A 23,629-nucleotide genomic window follows, 5' to 3' on the forward strand; every position below is an offset into this window, starting at 1 on the left:
GTTGTCGTGACATTAACTTTGTGATTTTTGCACTTCTGAACTCGGTCCTGTGGCCAACAGTTATTTATTGCAGTTCAGTTAGTCTTTTCAAATCAGTAGATCTACCTGATAATATGGAGTCTAAAATATAGACCTAAAATATAGAGAATAGTTGGAATCCATGCATATGTAGCAGTGTTGCAGCATCTGCTGGAAAATGTATGTTTATATTCATCTGGTGAAAGTCTGCGGAGTGCACACACTTCTCATGTATATGCACACACACACACACACACACACACACACACACACACACACACACACACACACACACACACACACACACACACACACACACCTGAATTTTAGCTCCTGCATGGATTTGTGCGCTCTCACTGCATTTAACCTGTAGTTAACTTATTCATAACCATGAAAAGAAAGCAGCGGTCCACAGGCACGTTGGAATATATATGAGCATCTCCGACACTGGATAATCTCCCCAAGACAAATAAACATGGAAAAGATATGTGCTCTACCTCTTGTGGAGCTGGTGGAGGGATTTTAACCTGCAACAGCTTGATAACATGTACACAGGCATTAAATCACTTCTGGTAAAATGAGGCGCCGTTGACGAAACAATGTGTTCAGGAGAAAACCCTTTGGTTACATTTTGAGTGTCTGTTTGCGTGGCAACGGTACTTCTGAAAAACACTCCAACTCTGTCTCCGTGGAAACGGGTGGTAAACGCAACGTTTTGAAAACGCTTTGAGCCAGTGTCCGTGGAAACAGAAAAATAAGCAAATTTTCTAAAACGCTGCTACTGCGCATGCACACCGTCGTAAATTGTTCTTCCACTTGCGGCCCCAACATGAAAACGACATTGTTTTCAGTGTTTCTGCTGTTTCGTTTTCAAAACATTGCCGGGTAGATGTGAAACGAAAATGCAAAACCGTTGCGTTTTTAATTTGAAATGTTGTCGTGTGAACGGGGTCTGAATATGCAGAGTTTTGAAATGTGCTTCATGATGTCTCGTCTGACAGCTTTGTAATTTCCACTCTGAAGATCAGGCGTTTCCTTTTGGGCTGTTTTTTCTAAAATACCACGGGAAAGTTACCAACTGTGAGGATCACATGCCACATGTAAATACGAACTTCTTTGTCACTGGTTGATGAGATACATGGGCAGTCAAAAACTGTTATACAAAAACAAACAAACCAACAAAAAAACATTAAACAACACTTTGGTCTCCCGTCAACACTGGTTTATGCTTCACTGGTTGCAAATCCTATTTTTCCTCCATCTCTAGCAGACAATGCTTTCCTGATTTGGTCCAAATTGTGGATTAATTCTTGTAAAGATTTGTATATTAATAAGACATTGCCTTCATTTCAGCAGCTCTTAGTTTATTACTCACTTCCTAAGCATCCTTTTGTTAGGTACAGTATCTGCAGGCCTGCAGTTTTGTCCGCAGTACATATCCAGAGTTTCCCAACCTGCCCAGTGCTTTTTCAGATATGTTTGTCAAGCCTATCTTATCTTTCAAAGGCACTATATCACTTATCTACAAGGAAATCCACTCATTGCGCCTGCAGTCACTTAAACTTATAAAGTGTCTTTGGAATGAGGATCCAGGATGACGTATCAGACCAGCTTTGGATCAAGATATTAAGTAAAGTACATAAATCCTCAATTTTTGCAAGGCATGGCCTTTTTCCAATATAAAGTGGCACACCGTACCTACTATACAATGGTACATTCAGCTAGAATTTATAAAAATGTATCTACATTATGCAGATGTGGGACCGAGTCCTTGTTTATCTAGTCAAAGTTAAGTCCCGAGTCCAGACAGTCGAGTCCTCAGTCGAATATAAGTCCTAAACTAGTTATTGAGAAAATGAACTGCAGAGGCACCGATAGGGACATTTTTGGCTGAGATATCAATACTCGCGTTGTGAGACGTGAGCTTGTCGATTGGTTACTTTCACAATATTAGTGTGTCAAACACAACCAAGTGTAACAAATGCAATGCCCCACTCCGATAATTCCAGACATTTGAAGACACTTTCACTCCTTGAATTGAATAAAATACTATAAAATGATGGATTTATACATTAAGGATTCAGAAACCCTGTGATAGACTGGCGACCTGTCCAGAGTGTATCCTGCCCTGGCCTATAGTACGCTGGGATCGGCTCCAGCACAATGGTAGTATGGCATAATGTCATCATGTGATCAATATCACCAATCACCTGCAAAACTGATATTCTCTCTCTCTCTCTATCTCTCTCTCTCTCTCTCTCTCTCTCTCTCTCTCTCTCTCTCTCTCTCTCTCTCTCTCTCTCTCTCTCTCTCTCTCAGTACTGGACAGATATTTTTGATACTCTGTCAGTGGTTATAGGGGAGTGAATTAATTCAAGTGCACGTTTTTTCTTTATTTGGCGTTTTCTCCTTCAGCAACTCTCTTGGCTGGACGACTCATACTGATATCCTGGAAATGGAGTCGACCTCCCTCTCATTCTCGCTGGATAAAATACATTCACTATTTCATTAAACTGGAAAAGATTTGGCTCTCAGCTGCTGGCTTATTCCAGAAATTCTACAATATTTCTTATATTCAATATGATAAATAGATGAAGTTTCCTCAGTGTGACGGAGACATTTGAAAGTGAAGGGTGCGTGGAAAAAGGTGGACTGGGTGCTGCCAGTCTTAACCTTCTTTCAGTTTTTTTTTTTTTTTTAAAGGATTCATGAGTTTTTGTTTTATTTGTGTGTACTTCAGTTTTGCTGTTTGATTATAGTTGCCTGACTATGCACTGCAGCCTGTTGTATTTATCGCTGCCTGATGCACTGTCAATGAACAATTGACTGTCACAATGGCATGAATTAAATATGGTTTTAGATTGAATAAAAATGATAATGATTATGGTGGTGGTATATCAATCCCTCTCTTCTCTCTCTTTTCTTTCTGTCAGGATGGGAACTTCACCAAATCAGGCCCCACGGTCAAGCCCCCGGTCCAGACTGTGGGACAGTCCTCCTTTGTGGACTTTGGTGAGTCTCACTGTGACACGTCCATGTTCGAACTGATCAGCTAACCGTTTCACAATAACAGAAAAATAAGATGCCTGGAAATCTTTCTAAGAGTCGTGTAAGTGTATCAGGTCTGTGGCCGATCTGTTCCTCTCCTAAGCCCTTTAAAGCTCCTTCTGCATTTGATGCTGTGTCGCTACAAAAGCTTTCCGAATAGGACTGCTTGCTCTTTTTAGGTTCAACTCCAGCTCTGCCGACACACACACACACACACACACACACACACACACACACACACACACACACACACACACACTGGCTTGGGAGTGTGTAGGATTCATCTGTTGAGAAAAGGATTGCGCGTGCATGCGTGCGTGCGTGTGTGTGTCTTGGCCAGTGGTCTTCATTGTTCAGCTCAGCTTTACATTTATCCTCAGAAAATCTCTGCTGGCTCACTAATCTCCAGGCTGCAGCCAGAGCACCAAAAAGTGCCCCTGGTCATCTCATCAGAGTCCTGTAATAGTGGGAGTTTGTTTGTGAGAAGTAATCCGCTGCAGTGATGAATCTGATGAAGAGTCAGATGGCAGACAGCAGTGAAGTCAATTGAAGGCCTTGTGGATGCAAACTGAAGTGAGGGGTCGCCCACTGTCCAGATGTTCTGAAGATTGTGCAGCACCTCAAATTGCTGGAATGTCAAAAAGATAACGTGCATCCTGGAATCGATGGTAAAAGATCTAATGCTCAGCTGCTGGTTCACAGTGTTGGCTCTCCATCCAGACCTGATCTACGTCTTTTCTATGACGGAACATAAAGTTGGAACCTGCAGTCACTGACTGGTTGAGAAGGAGATGCTGCATCACCAATGTTGGAGCACAAAGCACAGGCTCTGTGTCAGATTCACGCCATCACCTTAAAACTACCATATCGCCCATCTTACTTCTGTTACAATATGAAGGACTTTATATCATTGTCCTCTCTGAAGCTGCTGGCAGCAGCTTGCTGTGCTGGTTTAGAGAAGGAAGACAATCGTCACATGATAGTCTCATGTCCATCATACTGGCATAGATCAGGCATGTCAACATTTTAGTTTGGGGCGACATTCAACCCAATTCCATGCTTAGTGGGCTGGACCGCTAAGGTTCTGCCATAATAACCTTTACATTTAAACTTTAATTGTTTTTCTTTGTTTTGTCACAGAGTATATGTGATGAAAATATCTATATTTTCACAAAACAACCAAGTACTCCAGAAAATGACAACAATCTCAACATACATAAAATTTTAATGAAACATTCTCATGCAGAATGCAGTGAAATGTCCAGAAAACTTCTCCTCTGGCTATTGCATTCTGGGTGTTTTTATAAACTCCCCCTGACACCTTGGCTATGAGGCTAGTTTGATAGCAACCAGGCAGCTAGTTATCTCAGCTCGGGTCTCAGTGTTGTGTCACTACTCTGAAGAAATCTGTTCAGTGTTTTCTTTGAAATGTTTACAATTTGCATGATGGTTTGGCCGGACTGAAGCCTCCTGCGGTCTGGTTTTGGCCCCGCGGGCCTTTTGTCTGGTGACCCTGGTTTGGAGGTGAATATAGACACCCTCACCAGCATTCATGAACGTTGGACACCATCAGCAGGTGTAACCTGTCAGTGTAAACATGTAATTCTTTCTCAATGGTAATATTATGTGTAGTTAGACTTTTTTCTGGTGACACTTGATACGTGGTAATTCAATACAGCAGAAGTTTTATCTCACACTTGCTCGTTGGTCTTAAACCTGAGTTCAGGCTGTAATACAGCGTCTAGTTTATTCACGTCCACATAACTGATAACTCTCACTCTTCCTCCCGTCCACGACGACCTCCCCATGTCTCCTGCCGTAAATATGACAGTGCCACAATAAATCACGTGTTTGCAGTACAAATGTCCTTCCATACACGTTGTCTCTTTTCAGAGCGATACTAATGTACACAATATCTCTTGACATTCTCTCCATCATTAATTTTGACTTTCAGAGTTTCAATAACTGGACTGCTGTCCTAGAACTGCACTTCCGTACATTCAGATTGCATTTTTTTGTCGGTAGTTGAGAAATAATGTGAGAAATGAGCCGATTTTCAGGAGCAGAAACTTGTGTGTTCTCCTGTAGCGTCTCCTGAGGTTTGACCTCTGCTCCTCATGTGCAGAGGTCAAACCTCATGTGCAGTCTGCACGAGGAGCATGCAGACTGCACATTTCCAACAGCCACACCAGAATCAGAAAACAATGAATAACATTTTTTCAAATCTTCCATCAAACTTCTGTACGATATGAATCTGACTAATATTCCTTGTTTTGGGTGTGACCTCATCATGCAGTGTGAGACATTCACTGTGTTCAATGCGGCTTTAATTAACCTTTGGATGCATGCTCACACACACCCACACTGCCTCACACTGATAAGCACGTATTATTGGCAGAATTAATCTTTTAATCTCATTGCAGCTGGAGGTGTCCATCAAATATTTAGCGAGCAAACGTAACCTCAACAAACTGCCAATATTGTATGAGCCGAGAGGCAAATGACCTATGTTCCGCAAGAGTGCCTACGTCTGTGCCTGTGCCTGCATTTAAACAATAAATCAACACATTTATTTACAAACAAGTGACAAGTGTAAAGACTGATAATCAGTCTTCAGCTGGTTGATGGAAGCCGCAACTAAATGTTTTCTGAATCCCACAAAAGAAGCTGTGGATCCTCCTCAGGTTTTTGAAGAAGCCAGAGGGTTTGGAGGTGCTGGCTGCTCCAGGAGATCCTTCAGGCAATGCAGGAACCTGTTGTGCATCTGAAGCCGAAGACACTTCCTCCTCACGGACTCCAGAAGCAGAGATGATGGACGGAGACTCGCTGCTGAGACGGAACAGTTGAGAACGCCCCGAGAGCGAGACTTCAGAGACACTGGCTCTCCCAGCTGACGTCTCCGCGGGATTCATTTCAGCCTGTGAAGAGTTCAGACTGGATAAAGAGGGAAATAAGTCAGTTGTTCAGAAAGGACAAAGAAAACGAGACGTGTGTGAGCAGACACACAGGACTGTGTGCTGTCGGAGTCCGCGGCAGACGCGTTGAAAATCGAGTGCTGCTGAGCTCGACAGGGAGTCATTGTCTTTGTCCCGTCAAGAAGCAAGAGCTGATTCAGGAGGTCCATTAAAACCATCCTGTCCTCCATCTCAGCAGGCTCCGAGTGGATAGACCTGGTCAGTGGATCAACTCCAAAATCTCAGGGACAGATCGTAGTTAATGAAGCTACTTCACCAGCAGACCACACAAGAAAACAAAAGATAAATGTCATTTAAAATTCTACGGAGACAGCGGCGCCACCTCAATCATATACTCATAATTACATCGCAAATTGCAGCCTGGTTGTATGTAATGAAATTGTAGAACTCCAAAATATGAAACAGATCCTATTCATATAATAAGCACCAATTATTGATGCTACATATTTGCAGCTATTAGCTGAGATGATTACATTCAATATTGTAGAGAACTCCTAGAAAGATTGAACAAAATTTTTTAACTGCGCTCATGACTGAGCTGTCTTAATCAAGTGCTATAAGTAGTGATGAACACAGCGGAGAGCACCGACATGAACCAGGTCATCCAGACAGCTGGGCAGCTCCAACAAGGCAGATCGTCCACTGTTCTGATCTTATTGGCTTCATTTATTCTTCTGCTGTCTGCAGATACTCCATTAAAACGGCTTTGAGAAGTGCTCAAGTATAATGTTTCACCAACTTCAACCTAAAAATGGTGTTACATTCCCATTGGTCTCCATTTTGGGCCATGTGTAGCCTCGTCTTTCAAATAGTAGCGAGTGTACCGGCCAACCTGGAGGAGCTGGTCCTGTGGCTGACCCAGAACCTCCACCAAGCACCTCAACTGCACACACAATCCACAGAGACGTGAGCTGGAGTTCTGCTTCTGCAAAGTTTCCACCTGGTTGTAGATGAGTGTTGGACACAGCAGACTCACCATCTGATAGTCACAGTTTTACAAGAAAGAGGTTGTCGTGAGGTAGATGACGGCCACACATCGATGGCCCCAGAGAAGGGGAGGCCAAGAGAAACTTCTGGAGCCCTGATGAAGGAAGACAGGAAAGAAGTCTGTGAAACCTGGTGCCGAACTGTCAAGAGTGGCAGACCAACACGGAGGTCTGGAAAGACACAGATAGTCTAAAATGAAGGAAACATGCATGGTGAGCCCTCCTGTACCCTCCAGGCTGAAGCACTATCCCAGGCTGGATTTTGAGAGTGGGATTGGCTAACCCAAAGTTTATTAATTTAATCCTTAGTGGCTGGTAAATTACATCGACAAGCAAGTCAGGTTTTATGTCAGTATGGAAAACACCAAGATACAGTATTGTAGTGCATCCAAGGCCACCAGCTGCTGCAAGGACAAAGCATGAGAGGGCAGGCTTGTGCTTCTGTGATCACTGAGGACTCACAGTTTTGTATATCGATAATTGGTCGACAAGCAGGGAAATACATGTGCCAGCAACACAAACCTACTCCACGATTGCACAGATTCACTTGGCATCATTAGATCCCGCCGTTTATCCAGCAGCTGGTACAGATTAACGTCCGGCCTTTCAAATGCCAGACACATATAGCCACAGTCTTCACATCGTTCATCAAACTACAAACCGTGTAGTGAGGTCGGGATCCAAAGTGCTGAAGGTCTCTTGTACGGACAGACAGGAGGACGGAGATATGTGGACGATTGCAACAAAATACTCAAGTTGATGGAGATTAAATCTCAGCATGAACATGTTATCAGAAGTCCAAACATCTACCTCATCGCCATCATCATCATCTTTTGTTCTGGAACTTTACAGCCAAAGTCGACTCCCCCAATCGACTTCACCGTAGAGGCCATGGAAGAGTTGCTGATAAGAAGCTCTCCCTCTCCAACAACGTCCTGTCAGTGTGGAGAGAGCTTACAAAACGAGGCTGTTGGTTAAGTGTGTGAGAGACACCGAGTCCTTCCAGCAGAAACCATGAACCCTGTCCATGGACATAAAATATGACACCATGAAAATGTTGTATTTAGGAGGAAATATTTGAACAGAGATGAGAGACAGACGTGTGAATCACTGGATTCATGAATCAGACACTGATGTCATTCTGTGAAATTAACAGAGGTAACCTAACTGACTGTGTTGGGATTGAGCGATAAATAATTTCAATGAGTCGCTCAGTGAGTAACGGTTTCAGTTCACATCTCCTCAGTCAGTTTGGACTGAGCCTGCCATATTTTACACGTTACACTTCATCGGGTAACGTGTACAACTGTGGGTGTCTAACAGCACAACATGATGCACGGCACAGTCCAACTGATCCTGCTCCGGAACATGCCGGAAACACCTTTTGAAGAAAAAGCAACTGCCAGTGACGAGAAAATAACTGGACTAAAAGCAAACAATAGATCAATTTAAGGCACAATAAACTATTGTTTCATACAAACTGTACGCTTAAAAGCAATGTATGGGAATTTGTGGACTATTGAGTGCACCTGAATATAAGCCACACCCACAAACTTAAAAAAATAAATATATTGTGCATACTGTGTATAAAGGCTGCGCTCGCTGCGCTCGTCACTCGTCTATAAGCCGCAAGTGTCCATGTCGTAGCAGCGCATGCATTTCACTGCAGGATTGCTCGTATCAATTCCCACAAATCTGTCTTTCATAGTGGTGGAAATTCCAGCACACGCCGCTGTGTGTGTGTGTGTGTGTGTGTGTGTGTGTGTGTGTGTGTGTGTGTGTGTGTGTGTGTGTGTGTGTGTGTGTGTGTGTGTGTGTGTGTGTGTGTGTGTGTGTGTGTGTGTGTGTGTGTGTGTGTGTGTGTGTGACAGAGACAGACAGACAATCAAAACTAAAGAAAATGAAAACAAGTTTAACCATTGGGTTCATATTAAACATGTGACTTTGAATCACTCTGCTGTCAGGTTAGGTTATCACTGTGGCATGACCTTTAACCCCAGTTGCTCCCTACTGTTCATAGAATCTAAAGTTAAAGGGTTAAATATGAATAAGATGACTGTAATGGCAGTAATATTATAATAATGTCTTGTCTCATCTTGTCTTAATAAAAGTTTAACTTCATCAAATTAAACTTTATCTCAACATATTGCTAGAAATGGAAGAATCACAACTATTGTGTTTTGTATGTGTCTTAGCTAAAATGATTCAAGGGAATGTAGAAAGTCAGTTTGAACCTCAGTTATTCCCACAGAGCCGACTGTACTTGGATAATGTGTTTTGTTTTAGATTAATGACCAGGGGCCTCATTTATAAAGGTTGCTCACGCACAAAACGGGTCCTGAAAGATGCGTACGCCAGTTCCCACGCAAGCTTTGTGATCTATAAAAATAAACTTTGCGGGAGAATGTGCGTACCGGTACGCAAACGTTGAACCTTGCGCAGGCACATTTTGGAGACGGGGGGAGTCTGGCAGCGCTGATTGTGAGGTGGAGAATTGAAGCCGGATTCATCTCATACGTTTAATATCTTCAAATATCAGACTTATTGATCCACATAATCGTAAACAGCCAAGCTGCAGTGGTATAGATGTTGCTTTCGTGGAACGTTACTACTGAATCAGCAGCACGATGTTCATGTGTCATAGTTTCATCTTCAGATGATACAGAGCGGAGGATAAAACTGATTGATAATCAATTGTGCCAAAGTGTGTAAAAATCTGTCTAATTTCAGAGTAAACACATTAATAGCGCGGTGACAGCCGTGCGTAAAGCTGCAGTGTGGATGCGCTGGTTTTGTTCAAAAACTGATTCCCGTCCACGGGGGCGCACACTGACTGGCTGTCGATGGGGACATCTGTTCTTTTTCAGCTGATTTTATCAGGATTGACAGCTCTAACGTACAAATATACTAAACTATATGTACACGGTAACAACTAAAGTGAGTCTCTAGGAAAGTCTCATGCAAAAAGAACTGCAATTGAGGTGATTTACTAATGGGTTACATGTAAAATAAAGAAATTCTAGATTTGATGTTGCTTATTTCATCATCATACATACGTGATACGTGATACAGTTTAGTATCATATTATTTTATGGCTGTAAATCCTGATAAAAGCCGCTCACGTACGGTCATGCGCTCGGGACGCACTGCCGCTGCAGACAGACGACCTCCTCGTCACCCGCCGCCTCCAACTCTCTAGTGGCTGAGGATAAAACACAAAGTCCACTGAGCCTTTTTACAGTCCCTGTTCAAATATTTAATTCACACATTAAGTAAACAGATAAAACTGAACTTTATCGCTCTGCTGTGTCTCCGCCAAAATGTCTCCTTCCCTCTCTGACGCTCTGACACATGCTGGCCGTCACAACCATTGAGGCTGTTTTGGGGTCCAGCAGTGTGATCGGGTGCTGCCCTCCCATGATGTCACTCTCCTCTGGCCTCCACCTTCTCATCAGGTTCTTCTTCTCCACCTCTGCAGTCACTGATCTCCCTGAGACTCTCACACTATTTACAGACGTGACTGAATGAGATTCAAAAATATTGACGAGGCACTTTCTTTTTATAGATCCCAGTCCACCTGGAAGGTTGGTAGTTCAGATCCCTCCTCAACACGTCCACTTTCTACCATAAGTGGTCAATGCAAAGTGCGTGCAGACGTGTGTATGCACGGTTTTATAGATCCAAATTTTTAGGGGCGCACGCTATTTTCTGCTTTTGGGCGCGTGTACATTTTTAGTGGGAATCCTACGCAAGGTTTTATAAACGAGGCCCCAGAGCTGTACGAGATGGTCATTACAGTAAAAGATTTCATACATCGTCTTATCGAGCTTGTGCTGAATTATTTTGTTCCTTGTTTTGTCTGAATCTGCAGTTTATCTGTGCAGAACCTTTAGATTTCTTTAATCTCCTCTCCGCTGCCCTCCTCTTCCTCCTTGGCTTGAGGGGTCACTCTGGGAGAGGGGGGGTCATTCTGGGAGGAGTCACTCTGGAAGGGGCAGAGGGTGTCACTCTGGGAGTAGTCACACTGGGTGGGGGGGGGGGGGGTCACTTTGAGAGGGGTTACTCTGGGAAGAGGGCTCACTTTGGGAGGAGTCACTCTGGGAGGAGGGGTTACTCTGGGAGGGATAATTTCGGGAGGGTCACTCTGGGGGGGGGGTCACTTAGGGAGAAGTCACTCTGGGAGGGGTCACTCTCGGAGGGTTCACTCTGGGAGGGGTCACTTCGGGAGGGGGTAACTCGGGAGGGGTCACTCTGGGAGGAGTCACTTTGGAAAGGGGTCACTCTGGGAGGGGTCAATCCGGTAGGAGGGGTCACTCTGGGAGGGGTCAATTCGGAATGGGATCATTCTAGGAGGAGTCACTCTGGGAGGGGTCACTCCGGTAGGAGGGATCACTTCGGGAGGAGTCACTCTGGGAGCGGTCACTCCCGGAGGTGGCCCTTGTTTGCTGCAGAGTGAAGCCTCGGAGGTTCACGCCTCTAATAATCTGAGAAATTCTGTCAGCGATGCCTCGCAGGAACATCACAACCTCTTTTTTTAGTCGTTTTGTCTGCTTCACTCGGCCCCTCCTCGCCTGTCACTCTTCATTTTCACTCCTCTTGATCAACTGTATATCTCCAATCTACAGCTTCCTCTCTGTTAATGCTGCTTTTGTTTATAATTTCTGGTTTTCTAACAGACTTTTCTCCATTATTCATTCATTCATTAATTCTCCATTATAAGCTGACTATTCTTGAAGCATTAAAGATTGCTGCACTGTGGCGCAGTGGTCCGCTGTCTCGTAAGCTGAGAGAAAAATCAGGATGTTTGTAACTCTGAGTTAAGCAAACTTGTGTTTGGTTCAGTGATCTGAAACTTTTATGGGCAATGGTGACGTTTATACCAGCTCTATACCAAATCATTGTTTAATTAATCAAAACAAAGATGTAACAACCAGTGATGTCATAATGTTGGCCATCCTGAACGTATTATTTTGTCAATAATGTAATAAAATAGTCAAATATATTTCAACAGCCAATGATTGATAGTGCTGCAGCGTTACAAATAATTTTAGTGAAAACAAAGTGGAGCCGATAAGGCCCCTTTTCCAGTGAAAATTCTAAATATTTTTTGTGTTTTGGGTGTCTGTTTATAAGACAAGGGTGCTTGGAACCACTGAAAACACTCCGACTCCATGGAAACGGGAAAATGCAGCTGTTTGGGAATGCTCGAGCTCCGTCTCCCTGTGGCCAGCAGATACGCTGCTACTGGTCCTGGTCACTTCGGCCGGAGTAACTGCCTGTTCTGCACATTCCCAGTCAACCGACAATAAGAACATTGTAGTCCGGTGGCCTGATTCACAATCTATTTTCATTCATTGATTTTATTGTCGAACAGTCATATCTGTAATCTCAAGTGAAATTGTAACGTGTTCTCCCATGTGCTGTATCAAGTTTAAAGTGAAGCACATTGGTCTTACATTTGCTCTCAGTTTTCCTCGGTCTCTGTGCCATCAGACAGACACAGAGCTGCTCCATGCCAGCAGGTGCAGTGCTGGGCTTTGTTATCAAATCAATGGGAGTCGGGATATGAGTCAAGAGGAGATGAGCTCCGACAGGAAACCAGCTCAAACATGCGAGGAAAGTTGCTCTCTTGTGTAAAAACAGTAAATATTTCAATGCCACGCGTCTAAAATGGATGTATTTTAGTGGGGAGCGCGGAGTGTTCTCTCCTGTACCTCGTAATGAAAGAATCTGAGCGAGCGCTCTGCTCTGCCAAGCCAGACAAGGTCGCGTCCGCCCCGCCGAGTGTACGAGCCGATCCGTCCGCCTGCCTGACCTTGTCCACCTTATCACCACGCTGGGTTTGTTTCTCTGCGTGTGGCCGGATGACCAGGTTCTTCCCCAGCTAATTAAAGAGGACAGTTTGGTTTTTGAGCAACGTGTGAGGAGTGAGAGGGTGAGGCCGAGCTGCACATTTCAAAGGTGACACCAAGTGTGATGGAGAGAAAGATAAGATTAAAAAAAAAAAAAAAAAAAGCTGCAGAGGGAGATGATGTGGAGGGAGGAGGGGGGATAATGAAAGGAGAGCAGAGAGCAGCGCTGCATCCCTGTGTGATCTGAAGTGGGAATTATTTCCATCACACGTCGCACTCATTCAATTCTCACTCTGTCCTCCTCGTCTTCTCTCCGTCCGTCTCACACCACATTGCTTCTTCATCTTTATATCTTGAACTCCATCTGCCCATCCTGGGCTCTCTGCTGACAAAGGCCTTCTATTTAAAGTTTCCAATTATATATGTGAATCATGGTCTTAGGTAGAAATCTATGATTTGGGCGTCCATCCCAATCATTTGGCCGTCCAGAATTTGTGGTTAAGTGACGGGGGGTGGGGGTGGGGGTGGGGAGGTGATGCAATGATGTGCAGTCAATCAAACGTGTCAACATTTTGGAAATGAAAAATTAGATCGATCATATGTCCGTAGATGTTCTGCAGATATTATTCCTCAGCATTTTGGAAAGAACATTTGTTCAAATTCCTCCCCTGTGCCCCGGCATTTGAACGCATCGGTATGACTCACAGAACTACGACCCAATCAGAGGCTGCCTTTCCAAACGTAATATACCACATGGTATGAATTGACCAATCGCGTTGCTCGTTACTGGGCGGGGTACCGGAAGTCAGTCGCGAGTTGTTTCCTCGAGCCGATAATTCGCTATATTTTGGTGAAAAAAAACACAATTAGACGGTGACAAGTAGTGATGGACATTGTACACATATTTTCGAGGCTTTGAGCAAAACGTCCACTATTTTTTTTGGGCCGTCTTTTCCGGAAAATGACCGTCCAAACGACGGCTGGACGGCTCGCTGCCTAAAGCCATGATGTGAACACCGGCAGCAGTGTCTTCAGCAGTATGAAAATGGAATAGATGCGCTCCTGCTCTGCAGTGTGGTCCTGGTTGTGCTTGATATGGTTTGTATCTGGAAGCTGTGATTTCCCTGCAGCTCTGCTCTCTCTCGCCCAGCAACACGTGATATTCAGCATAACATCTGTGTGTGAGACTACAGGAGTCCAATCATAGGATCCAGAACACGAGCTCAGCTCCACTTTCAGCTTTGTAAAAATGGCCAGTTTTGAATTGTGTTGCATCATTGACGTCAGTGAGTTAAATTAATTCAATGAAGTCAAAATTACTTCGAGGTGAATAGTTTCTGTAAAGATGAATAGCTTCTGTGTGATATTCAGCTTCTCCTAAAGGGGGCAGGATTAGGTGAAAGGGTGAGGAGGTGACACGGTGCTGAGCTGTATGTGGTCATCCAGATTCTGTTATTTTAAAGTTATTGTTCTCTCCACTGGACAGTTTGAATACAAAAAAATTGGAAAATAATGATTGCGTCTAAAAATATTCACATAATCCAGCAATGAAAATATTCTTAATTTTCAAGTTTTCTGTGTTTCTATTGTGACTAACTTCCTCTGTCTTGTTTTGGTATCGTTAAACTTTAAATGTACGGATTATTTTACCTACTCCAACTATATACCTATGTCTCTTTTTGTCTCGCTCTTTTTTCCCTTTCCGAGAAATGCTCACTGTTTTACAATCTCAGTGTTGCTCCAGTACAGACACACAGTGAGTCGTTTCTCATTTTTAACCAAATATATGTTTGTTTCTTTTCTCAGAAACACAACACTGACTGAGCACCGAACGCTTGGCCAACATGATGCATTCACTAAAAACCAGCAAGATTCAGCTCATTAGCATCCTGAGTCTGAGCAACACACACACACACACACACACACACACACACACACACACACACACACACACACACACACACACACACACACACACACACACACACACACACACACACACACAATTCACTCTGTGAATGTCCATGCAGTGGTGCAGCCCTGCTTCCTGGCCGAGCCTCCTAATAGATGCACAGCATATGCCAGACAAAACAGGCCCATCTGCCTTATCACTGAAGTAATTGCATTTTTCAAAGTGACAGCGGCCGATGCATAATTCATCATTAGGTAAAACACAAACCAAGTCCCACAACCAAGTGTGTCAGGTAGAAACCAGCTGCAGCTCGGGGAGTCACTTCCTGCAGACACAGAGACCTGCACTGTGTGTGTGTGTGTGTGTGTGTGTGTGTGTGTGTGTGTGTGTGTGTGTGTGTGTGTGTGTGTGTGTGTGTGTGTGTGTGTGTGTGTGTGTGTGTGTGTGTGTGTGTGTGTGTGTGTGTGTGTGTGTGTGTGTGTGTGTGTGTGTGTGTGTGTGTGTGTCACAGCATGTTAACAGCCCCTCCCTCTTTCTCTCTCTCTGTCTCTCTCTCTCTGTGTCTGTCTGTCATTCTGTGTCTCTCTCTCTCTCTGCTCCCCCCTTAGGTGTTCTTCCTCCACTCATCTTATTACATTGTTTCATCCTCCTCTCGTCCTCCTTCCTCTCTCACTCCATCCACACACACCTTTCACACTGTTTTTTTGTCTTTTACTTTGCCCCCCCCCCCCCCCCCCCCCCCGTTGTCTTGTCATGTTTGCCGCCCCACTCCGCTCCGTGTCCTCTCTCCTCTACCTGCGAGACAGAAACCAGCTCGTTAAGATCAGAGAAGCTGCTGAATGCAGCATCGCATAGCAACATAAATCTTCACTTACGTGAAAGGTTTCCCTGCAGACTACATTAATGAAGTGAAAATGCAGCAATGGGAAAAATAAATTATCCTAATCAAGCACCATTTTGTGATCTGGCTCACATTTAGAACTATTCCCATCCAAAAGCAAAAGACAGAGTCCCCAGGGTTTACAGTCTCCAAGTTCAGATATCAATTTGCACATTTTAATATGCAATTTGATGCAAATTTAAAAGTACATCTGACACAAAAGTGTCCTTCATTGAAGGTAAAACCCAAGACTTCCTCTTTCCCCTCCAGTGTCTGCTGCACAGTAATTATGTGTAAGTACGAGTCTGAATTATAGAAACACACCCACAATGATCTACACTCTAATGAGCACTTTATTCTGGAATACATTTCACATTTTGATAGTCGTGCACTTGGTGGAAATGTTGTTTACTCAGGGGAGAATCCACAGCGTCCATTTTGTTTTGCATCTGCCATTACAATTAGTTCTCAGAGGGTGAGGCGGCCCTCCCTGGGGAGGCGGTGGTGGTGGGGGAGTGTTCAGGTGCTGGTTCAGAACAACAGGGTCTGACTGACAACAAGTCTTCCACCTTTAAACCTTCAGACGACTCACTGAAATGTGTATAAATGAAATGTTTCCATCCTGTGCTGCTTTTCATGAATTAAAAGATAAAGAAAATATCTCCCAGAGACGTTTGACGGCCCCAAACCAGTTCCAGTTATATAATAACATTTTTAGTTCTAACTCTGAAAATAATGTAATCATGTCGGGCCATGAAATGGGTCTTTTATATGTTTTGTTACAAAAACACACCCCTGTGCAGCAGAGAACAATCCGCTCTAAACATTAATGGGAGAACAGGAACATTCTAGTGGACAGACGACCAAGTTGGATTGTTATTACGGTGACTGTCAAAATAAAACTGCCAAGTCCCAGGAGAATATAGACTGAGACTCATGACACACTGGAGGAAACTTTGTTCTGATTGTTTAGCTACTGAGCATGTGCAGGACCAGGAGCAGCGTTTACATGAAAACAATGGATGAACATTGTCAAAACGTTGCATGTTCTTATGTTTCCATGGAAACGGACTCTTTATCAAATGCTGTGTTTTCCCCCTGTTACCACAGAGACAGAGCGTTAAAAAATGAATTCATTAAAAAAATTCCACTTTGGGTGCCGTTTACAAAAACGTGTGTTTCAGTGACTCCAAGCGCGGTTGTCATGTAAACAGACGCCCAAAATGCTCCAAACGTTTGGATTAACAACGTTTGCGTTAACAGGACCCCATTGCTACTTCCAAAAACCTGATCTGTGGCTCTTCAGAGAGAACATGAAAAGGTTTCAACACAACAGACTTCTTTTGTATGACGTAGCTACCTGAAAAAGAAAAGAGAAAGTTTGTCTTTGAATAAGAATACAGCATATAGATGAACATTTGCTGGAGAGAATTTGGGTTCAATCCAGGGAGCAGCTCAAGATCAATGTTATTTTTAGCTTAATAAAGTCGCATCCTGGTCGGGAGTTTGAGCAAAACCTAATCCCATACTTTCATTTCCTAAAACTAAGTCCTTCACAGCTGAGATTATAAACATCGCTGAGATTATAAACATCTTTACACTCCTGCCCATGACCATGAACTCATCACTCTGTCTTCACTCTGATGTTTAGATGAAATCAGGAGCTGTTCCTGCGCCTAATCACACTGAGCTGGGATTTTGTGCAGATTGGTTTTTATTGTCTTTCTATTAGTGCAGCTCTCTCATTTCTCCTTTTGCAAGATCCTCCTCTCTATAACTGAGGGAGTCCATTATTCACTGTGTTGCCATTAAAGAGAAACCTGCACTCTATCAGGCTGGTGGTCTTAAAGTTCTGGCTGATGGGTGCAGTTATGCAGCTAAGGTGCGATGATTTAATTTTTCCTTTAGTTGAATATATGTATGATAAACAGTTTCTGTGACATGAACTGAAAGATGATTACATTGAGCTCCAGCCTCTCTGTTCGTGTTCATATGATGATGGGTGTACCTCCTCTTCCTCTTGTCTCCCTCCCGTCATCATCTTCACATGTTCTCTGACCCCCCCTTCTCCCTTTCAACCCCTACCTGCAGCTTCGTCCCTCTGCGACTCTCCCAGCCAATCTCCATCACACCACGCAGCAGCAGCGGGGGGTGGGATGAACGCACGGGGGAGGGAAACATGGAGGAAGAAAGTTTAGGCTGGCAGGAGAAGAGCAGAGGGGTGATTTACTGAGAGAGTGACGGTGGAAGGAGAGGATGATGGGAATAAAAGAAAGGAAGAGACGAGCTGCATTACCACTCATTCTGTTTGTCTTCAGACTCTCTGCAGCCACTGACACCTCACTCTGCCTCACTCTGCTTCACCCTACCTAACTCCATCTTACTCTGCCTCAGTCCATCTCACTCTGCTTCACCCTACCTTACTCCACATCACTCTGCCTCACTCCACTTCACTCTGCCTCACTCTGCTTCACCCTACCTTACTCATCTCACTCTGCCTCAGTCCATCTCACTCTGCTTCACCCTACCTCACTCCATATCACTCTGCCTCACTCCACTTCACTCTGCCTTTCTCTACTTTACCCTACCTCACTCCATCCCACTCTGCCTCAGTCCATCTCACTCTGATTCACCCTACCTCACTCCATATCACTCTGCCTCACTCCACTTCACTCGGCTTCACCCTACATCACTCAATATCACTCTGCCTCACGCCATCTCACTCGGCTTCACCCTACCTAACTCCATCTCACTCTGCCTCACTCCACTTCACTCCGCCTCACTCCATCTCACGCCGCTTCACCCCACCTCACTCCATCTCACTCTACCCCACTCAATCTCACTCTGCGTCACTCCACTTCACTCTGCTTCACCTACCTCAAGCCATCTCACTCTGCCTCACTCCACTCTGCCTCACTCCATCTCACCCCACCTCACTCCTATAATGATGCTGCTGATTAAAACAATCTCAATGTTTTTCCAGTTTGTTACAATCTGATGGTAGGTGACGCTGATTCAGAGCTGCTTTTCTCTGAAAATCTGTATCAGTATGAGAAGTCCCCAAAACCTTTCTTCAATTTCATTAGAAGCAGATTTTTTTCTAATTGCAGAACAAGCTTTCTGTGCTGAAATACACACCTTACAATGAGCCGCGGTGTTCAGATGAACGAATGAATGAAAAAACGAAGAAGACACTACAAATACTATATTTACGACAATGCGATTTTGCATTGATGCCTCGTAACTTCTTCCTCTACTGTTCGCCATGTGATCATCAGACGACCCCAGGTCTTTGTTTGAAATGTTTTTAGGCCAAATGTGCAGAATTTGATGGAGGCTCTTGGTGTGAAATATGAATAGATTTCTTTAATCCTTCTCGGTCGGTCGCCAACATTCTGAACTGTACATGCAAGTTGTGAGGACACAGGATGTCTCTTAAGTAATAAGACCGTTTAGCTTTAGCAGGTTAAGGTGAAGGCACATGGCTGAGTAGAAAACGTCACCGTAAAATAGATAAAACAAAGAAATGGATCATGACTCCATTAACACTTTCTGTGCATACACATGGCTGTTTGATGAAAAGCGTCTCTGATCGTGGAGGTTGAAATAAGCTTGTAGATTATTTCAAAATAAAAACAGAACCACCTTCACAAAGTCTTTAGCTGTTTGCTAGCTTCTTCTTTACAGCAGACTCCATCATATTGAGTGTTTGTGCCATCGTACATGTCATCTCTGGTTTTTAACACAAACAGTGATAGTAATAGAAGGATGTCAACAGTTACCATGGCAACCCGCATCTCCATCACATCCCCAACAGGTTTGTGTTCTGTTGATCTGTGACGTGCCTCTGTAGGAACCGCCAGATGCAATAAACCCTATAAAGAGAGACGCTCTCTGCTGTTATTGGAGGAGATGATTCAGTCTGACCGCTGTGTACGTCAGTCACGTGATCAGTTCCACACATTCTGTCATCTGAGTGATCTCCGCAATTTGAATCTGATGCTTGACGGAACACACAGTAGAGATGTGCTTCAGGCTCTTTGGATTCATATAATTCAGAGAACGATGAAGACGTTTCACACCAAAACTATCCGTTGTGTGGGAGATGATACACTCATCTGCAGGTTCTTCCTATGGTGCGTTATGATCGACAGACACGCTACCCAAAACAAAATGTCTTAGTGCACGCAGTCCAGGAATCCTTTAGCCAGACTTCTTTTTTTTTTTTATAAATGTTTGAGACTACCTTTCGGACAAGTGGCAGGAAAACAATTCCACTTATTAAAGACATTTTTCATCGCGTACTCCAGCCTGTTGTCTGTCTGTCGAGAGTTTCTTCTTTTTCTTTATTCTTTATACTCCTCCTTTCAGTTTTGACGGGTTGGGTGAGTGCCTCTTTTGGTTTACCTCTTAAATTGGAGCGATTATTTGGAGTGTGTTTTCATCAGTCCATCCTCTCTGCGTTTGGATTATATAATCTTCATAATTTTCTCACCTTGTTGCCAGACGAGTATGACACTTCTTTATCATTTTCTGAGAAAATAATAGTGCCTGAAATTACTTTTTGGCTAGTTATCTCCTGTACCGTGTTGGACTCAGTTACTTCGGACAGCCTCGTTCAGTTACTCCTCCCGTCCACACGGTGCAGCATCTGCTCAAACAGATTCACATCAATGAGAGCTTGGAGGGAGTTTGACCTCTCTATGTCTCCCCCCCACCCCCAAGAAAGTGCAAATATGCAGCAGAATGACAATTTTCAATGAGTATCTGTATCCTGATACGATATGATACGTTTCTCCGTAGGATGAAACTGAAGATGTTTTGGGGTTCCAGTGTGAGTCCTGCTGGTCTGCAGCAGAAAGTCCTTCTTCATGGGATTTAACGTAACTGCTTTGTGACTGCTGTGGATCCAAACAGTTAAGCTGCATGATACGTAGCAAATGCATCATCAGCACCATGTCAATATTTGTAATATACACACATACAAGCTGACTGAGCTGTGGTGAATTATGCTTCCAGTGCTCATTCATGCTCTGCCTGTCACCATATTGTCCAATCAGACGGACTCTGAACGGGCCGTATTCCACTTCATAATTTCAATAATACATGAAAATACAGTTTTTCCCGAACATGCACAACTTGGACAAATGTATTTCTACTTTCTATCAGAGGCTTTTGCTCCAGGACAGATGTGTGACATCAAGCACGACACAGACATTTCACACAATAGTTTGCTTCCAGCTTTGTGACGACAGCTTGAAGAAAAAGCTTTTCTAATCTAGGACGACACACAGCGTTGTACACGATGTGCTGTGTGGAAAGACTCTGCCGGCCTGCACACAACACGGATATCAACACGACTTTCAGGACGAACTGGAGCATCCAACATGCCTGAAACTCAATAACCCACAGAATGAACCAGTGTGGAAAGCCTGTTATGATACTCTGAACACTGAGTACAAACACAACCCAACATTAGAAGATTGGTGAATTACTCTCTCTGTCAAGACTTATCAATGCTTAGTCACTCTGAAAGCCTTTTTTAATTTTCCCTTTTGATTTCTGCTACATGTCCAGTCCATGCGTTTGTGGGATGTGCAGCAGGTTTTGTGTTATTGATATTTGAGAAAACAAGCATCACTTTTGCTCAGTAAACAGTGACAGAAGATGTGACTTATTACTGTGTTTATGTCGTAAACTCACTTCAATATTTCACAACTAAAAGCGGCTGATGAATGAGTCAGATAATAGTTTCAGGCTGAATGTTTGTCAAGGTTAATATTGACTTTTACTGTGAGCTGTAAGACATGGGTCACGTTTATAAAACCTGTGATTGTTATAGAAGACATTTCAATCTCTAACGGGTTTATTAACACACTGTGTGTGTGTGTGTGTGTGTGTGTGTGTGTGTGTGTGTGTGTGTGTGTGTGTGTGTGTGTGTGTGTGTGTGTGTGTGTGTGTGTGTGTGTGTGTGTGTGTGTGTGTGTGTGTGTGTGTGTGTGTGTGTGTGTGTGTGTGTGTGTGTGTGTGTGTGTGTGTGTGTGTGCGATCACCTGCTTGTTTTCCACCAGTAGACACACTTGTCTCTTTGATGCGTTTTAATGATGTCAGTTGACTTGCGGTATCGTTCTCCACTGTTTTTCATCACCATTAATTATTGTAATCCCGAAGCCACGCGGCCTCGCTCTAATGGAATGATCGGAGGACTGAGCACCAATACACACACACACACACACACACACACACACAGAAAAAGAGCCACATTTTCCTTTGTTGTGGCGCCGTGAAAATATTCTTATTGCAGTTTCATTAAACAAAGCAACACACACACCCCCTCCACCTCACCTCCACCCTGTAACCCCGGTTGCGTCTTCATGCTCATTTTGTTGTTCCTGCAGATGGTGATGGACACCAGGACCACCTCCTCCCGGCCTGTTTGGATAAAACCTGTCAGCACAGCGCCATCTACCTGGCCAAGCCGGGTTCAGAGGAGGTACGCACACACACACACACACACACACACACACACACACACACACACACACACACACACACACACACACACACACACACACTGACAGCAGCTCTATGAACAATCACCTCCATCACACTAGTTTTCATCAAACGCCTGGGCTGATCACCCGTTTACGTAATGATTTCAAGTGAATACGCAAAGGTTTCTTGGCATTTTGTTGGTCTGTTTATACGACAATTGTGCTTGAAGCCACTGAAAAAAACGCAACTTTGTGAAAATGGCTCCCAAGGTAGAACTTTTCATAAAATGCTTCGCTCTGTCTCCATGTAGACGGCAAAAACACTTCTCCCGGTCCGGGTCACCACGGCCGTCGTAACCAGTAGTTGTGCACATGCTCAGTAGCGATAACAACAATGTTTCCTCCAGAGTGTCATGACTCGCGGTCCTTATTCTCCTGGACTTGGTAGTTTTATTTTGACAGTCACCGTAATAACAATCCAACTTGTTCGTCTGTCCACTAGAATGTCCGTGTTCTCCCGTTGTTAATGTTTAGAGCAGATTGTTCTCTGTAGAAACAACCAACAGCACAAACTTGTGGCCCGACATGAAAACGACACAGTTTTCAGCGTTTCTACGGTTTCCGTGTGAACGTACATTGTTTTCAAATCGATGATGTCTAAACGTAAAAGTTTTCGGAAATGAAAAACGCTATAATGATGCGTCTTAACTTGAAACGTGTAGAGAGACGCTTCAGTGAGGCGAGCGAGCTTACTGAGAACGTAGCGTTGGGTGGTAGCATTTGTTTTGAACAATTTATGGTGCTATGCATCAGGGGATCAAATAATAATGTTATAATGCTGAAATGTAAAATCAATCAGTAATTTCTCTTTTAACTTGCTCAGATTTTACGAAAAGATTTTAAATAAAATCATTTTTAGAATTTATTTACCTCTTCTTACACTAATGCAATGAAAAGACATTGCAGTTGTTTAGATATATGGAATATTCCTTCCCCTCAGAGGCACACACACACACACACACACATATATATATACACACACACACACACACACACACACACACGGTACACAGGTCGTCAGAAAAGGTTTTAACATCTCTCTTAGAGGCGACACTCTCAGTCACTGTAAGTCGTTTCCATAAACCATTTCCCCACTACGACTTCCTATTTCAGGAGAGCGCTCACCGCAGGAGACGGCAGCTCACAAAAACATGACAGATGTATCCATCTAGTTCATGTGCACCTCTAGCAATGAATACATGTGCAAGGTTTTGTTCACACACTCCCCCTCCGCCTCTTCCTCCTTCTTCTCTTCCTCCTCTTCCTCCTGCAGACCGTCTTGTGTGATTCTTTTCACTCGTCCTACCAGTTGGCAGGAGGCCTCACTCCTTTTTCTTCCTTCCTCTGCTACCACAGGACGAGCTTCCACTTCTTTTTGTCTCAGCAGTCGAAAATAGAAATATT

General features: G+C 43.8%; 1 protein-coding gene across 1 annotated transcript in view; it reads left to right on the forward strand.

Annotated features, from left to right (window-relative positions):
* The window catches only part of itfg1 (integrin alpha FG-GAP repeat containing 1), a 213,321-nt gene that overhangs the window by 58,176 nt on the left and 131,516 nt on the right, over positions 1-23,629 (forward strand). The window contains exons 8-9 of the mRNA XM_080458012.1: positions 2,952-3,030; positions 22,070-22,164. Of these exons, the coding sequence (XP_080314138.1) occupies positions 2,952-3,030; positions 22,070-22,164 (174 nt within the window). The remainder of the gene's footprint in view (positions 1-2,951; positions 3,031-22,069; positions 22,165-23,629) is intronic.

Source organism: Lipophrys pholis (genome assembly GCF_963383615.2).
Source record: "Lipophrys pholis genome assembly, chromosome: 2".
Lineage (NCBI taxonomy): Eukaryota > Metazoa > Chordata > Actinopteri > Blenniiformes > Blenniidae > Lipophrys > Lipophrys pholis.